Source organism: Benincasa hispida, chromosome 8, assembly GCF_027475165.1.
Source record: "Benincasa hispida cultivar pf3 chromosome 8, pf3_genome.v1.1, whole genome shotgun sequence".
Classification (NCBI taxonomy): Eukaryota; Viridiplantae; Streptophyta; class Magnoliopsida; order Cucurbitales; family Cucurbitaceae; genus Benincasa; species Benincasa hispida.
Genome location: NC_143485.1, coordinates 12326402 through 12330000, shown reverse-complemented (window position 1 = coordinate 12330000; position 3599 = coordinate 12326402). Strand labels below are relative to the sequence as shown.

The 3599-nt window shown below is 29.5% G+C and overlaps 1 protein-coding gene across 1 annotated transcript; it reads left to right on the top strand.

The window, feature by feature from the left end:
* The first annotated feature begins 278 nt into the window (after window positions 1-278).
* LOC120083418 (fasciclin-like arabinogalactan protein 12) lies at window positions 279-2972 on the top strand. The gene is made up of 2 exons (XM_039039176.2): window positions 279-785; window positions 2264-2972. The coding sequence occupies exons 1-2, from the start codon at window positions 518-520 to the stop codon at window positions 2728-2730; spliced, it is 735 nt and encodes a 244-aa protein (XP_038895104.1). The 5' UTR covers window positions 279-517; the 3' UTR covers window positions 2731-2972.
* Window positions 2973-3599: the final 627 nt, after the last annotated feature.

The window sequence follows — 3599 nt, the reverse complement described above, 5'->3', positions numbered from 1 at the left end:
TTGTACCCCATTTTCATTTTGAATTTATTTTACATGAAATTATTCTCCTATTGACACACTAATATACATACTTGAGGCTAGATCTTTAATTAGTTAAAACTAAAATAAAAACAAATATCAAATTATTTCTTTAAAAGTTAGGTACTAAAACAAATATTTTAAGAGTTTTGAAATCAAATAAACATTCTATTTGAAAATTAAGTGACAAAAATAGGATTTAAAAAAGAAAAAAAAAATTATTTTCATAAAACATAATACTCCACAACTACATCCAACACACTCACCCTCTTAGAAAAAAAAATGATGTAAACAACCTAACTTTTCCAACCTTTTTCAGTCTCATCTTTGCATAAAACCCCCCTTTGGCTCTTCCTCTTCACCCCCACATACCAAAATAATCTTCAAAAAAAAAAAAAAAAAAGAAATTGTTCTTTTTTAAGCTTTGGAGTTTGCCATTATCATTATTATTATTAATTAATATTGTTCTCATTTTTTTTAGATCGAGAGAGAGAAAAGGATGGCGAATAGCCTCTTCTCTCTCGTAATATTGGTTAGCTTCCTCTTTCTCGGCTGCAGCTATGGGCAGTCGCCGGCGGAAGCCCCGGGGCCGCCGCCGCCGATGAATATCACAAAAATATTGGAAAAGGGTGGCCAATTTAATATTCTAATAAGGCTTTTGAAGAGCACTCAAGTTGCGAACCAAATCGACACTCAGCTCAATGACTCCAATTCTGAACTCACCATTTTTGCTCCAACTGATAATGCTTTCTCCAACCTTCAATCTGGTACCATCTTTTTTATATATTTCATTTTTTTCCCAATATTTAAGAATATTTATCGTCATTTCATTATCATTCTTTAATATCGAATTTGTTCGATCTTACTGTCTTTATTCTTAAATGTCTAATATTTATTGTTTATTGTTATATTTTTTTTCAAAAACTTTTTTTAATCTACCAGGTATTTTCATTATAAATTTTGAAGATATTTTCATATATTGGACTAAAATTGAACAAACTCTAAGGAGTTGTTTTGTAGCACAGCACACTTCAACCATACAATAGGAAAAACTCAAAAATGTTGGAAAAGAATAAAAGAATAGTTGGTGGTGTGGCAAACTTGAGTGTGTCATTAAAAAAAATGGTGTGCAACCCAAAATACACTTTAATTATTTTTTTTAATATTATTTTACACTTAAAAATATTTAATTACTTTTTGTCAAGGCACTAAAAAAAAAAAAAAAAAAAAATCTTTTATCCCTTATTCAAATATTGCTTTTGAGAGGAGAGTTCTTTTAGATGTTACAAAAGTATTTCTAAACTTATTGAAAAGCACATTCACAACATGATACATGATCTCCATTAATTATAGGGCAAACCAACAAACAATATGTCTATTTATGCCGTATTTTTGTCAAATATTTTATTAAAAATAGAGTAAGAAAGATCTAGAAAAATATTTTTAATTTGGTAATAATTTAGTCTCTTGATTTGAATGAATAATGATTTAGTCCCGTGCGATACTTTATAATGGAATGATTTAGCCCATATCGTGAAAATTTTCATCAAAATGAAGTATTAATTTTTAATATAAAATTAACGATTTGGTGTTTATAGTTTATAAATAAATTTGATTGATTGCTCAGTTAGTTTCACTACACATTGTACGATATTTTATTAAATCATACTAATATTTTTTATATAGGGACTAAATTGTTAGATTTATATATGGACTAAAATCATTATTTATTAAGTTACAGGGATTAAAATGTTACAAATTATATGAACTAAATCATTACCAACTAAAGTTCAACGAAATTTAACAATTTATATATGGACTAAAATCATTATTTATTAAGTTACAGGGATTAAAATGTTACAAATTATATGAACTAAATCATTACCAACTAAAGTTCAACGAAATTTAATTTCAACTCGCAAAATCTATTGACGATAAACCATATTTCTAATAGAAGTCTACCCAGCGATATAGTCGATCACTAATAGAAGTCTATCAGTGATAGAGTCTAAAATTATTAGTTTTTGCTATATTTGCAATTCTGTAAAAAAAGTTGTTATTCACTTAATTATTACCCCTAAAAGATCTACCAACCAAACATGTTTTTTTTTAACCGAAATTTAACTCTCATCGATATTTGTTATAGATAATTATTAGTTGATGTAATGTAGTTAAGAACTAATTTAGAGAATTTAGAGTTTTGTAAAGCTTAAAAATATTTGTATGTTCCATTAATACAAAACAGGCACACTCAACTCCCTCAATGACCAAGAAAAAGTAGAGCTTCTCCAATTCCACATGATCCCTACTTTCTTGTCTCTGTCAAACTTCCAAACTATCAGCAATCCGGTGAGAACTCAGGCCGGCGACGCCTATGAGTTCCCTCTCAATGTCACCACCTCCGGCAACTCCGTCAACGTCTCCTCGGGCCTCGTCAACACTTCCATCTCCGGCACTGTCTACACCGACAACCAGCTCGCGGTCTATCAGATCGACTCCGTCCTCAAGCCAATCGGCGTCTTCCAGCCTCGCCCCCCACCCCCAGCTCCTGCGCCGGAGAAGTCCAAGAAGAAGGCCAAAGCCATTTCTGAGAGCCCCAAGAATTCAGCCGATGACAACTCCTCCGCTGTGCCTCTCGCCGGGATGTCGTCGGTCTTCTCCACCAGAGCTGCGGTGGTCGTCGGAATAATGTTGGTGTGGATAAATTCTTGACCTAATTTGCTTGGCTGTTTTCTTGGAGAAGTTTCATCTATTGTCTTTGATATTGGTTTTATTTTTGTGTATTATAAATTGATGTTGGATTGTGTTGCTTTGTTTTAGGGTATTGTTGTTGATTTTGTTTCTGTTTTTTTTTTTTAATCTAAAGTTTGTGTTAAATTTATTTGAAGAATATTATCTCATGTTCTGAGAAAAAGTGTATAATATTTTTATATTAAAAAGATTTTGTTAGCAAATTTTCAATTGGATCAATTCCATCAATCCTACAAAATTGCTTGCAAAATAATTTGCAATTATAATTCCATGATATATTGCATGAAGAGTGGTTTCTTTCGAAAAAAAATATATTTTTTAGAAAAAGAAAAGTTTCCTACAACTTTATATATTTCCTTTGATCACAAAAAAAATATTTTTTTAAATATATTTTCTTAAAAAATAAAAAAAATTATCACATGATAACTTGTGATTGAACATTTGAATAAGTTGTACAAAAGAAACTGCAACCAAATATTTCTTAATAAAATATATTCAGGGAGACTTTTGTTTTTTATTTTTTGTTTTTTTGTTTCTGATTTTTTTTCACTTTTTTCTCATATCTAAAAACTGAAAGATATATATATATATATATATATATATATATATATATATATATATTTGTGTTAAAAGAAGATTAAATGTTTGAGAAAAATAAAGAAAGAAGAAGATGATGGGGTTAAATATAGGGTCACATAATAACTTTGACCAAAGAAAATCTCTCTCAATGATTATTACCATATATAGAGACGATTAAAAGCATTGGGAAGCCCATGTGAACATAATTTACATATGTTATGTAACTATTTGATTTTTAGATTTTTGTTTTT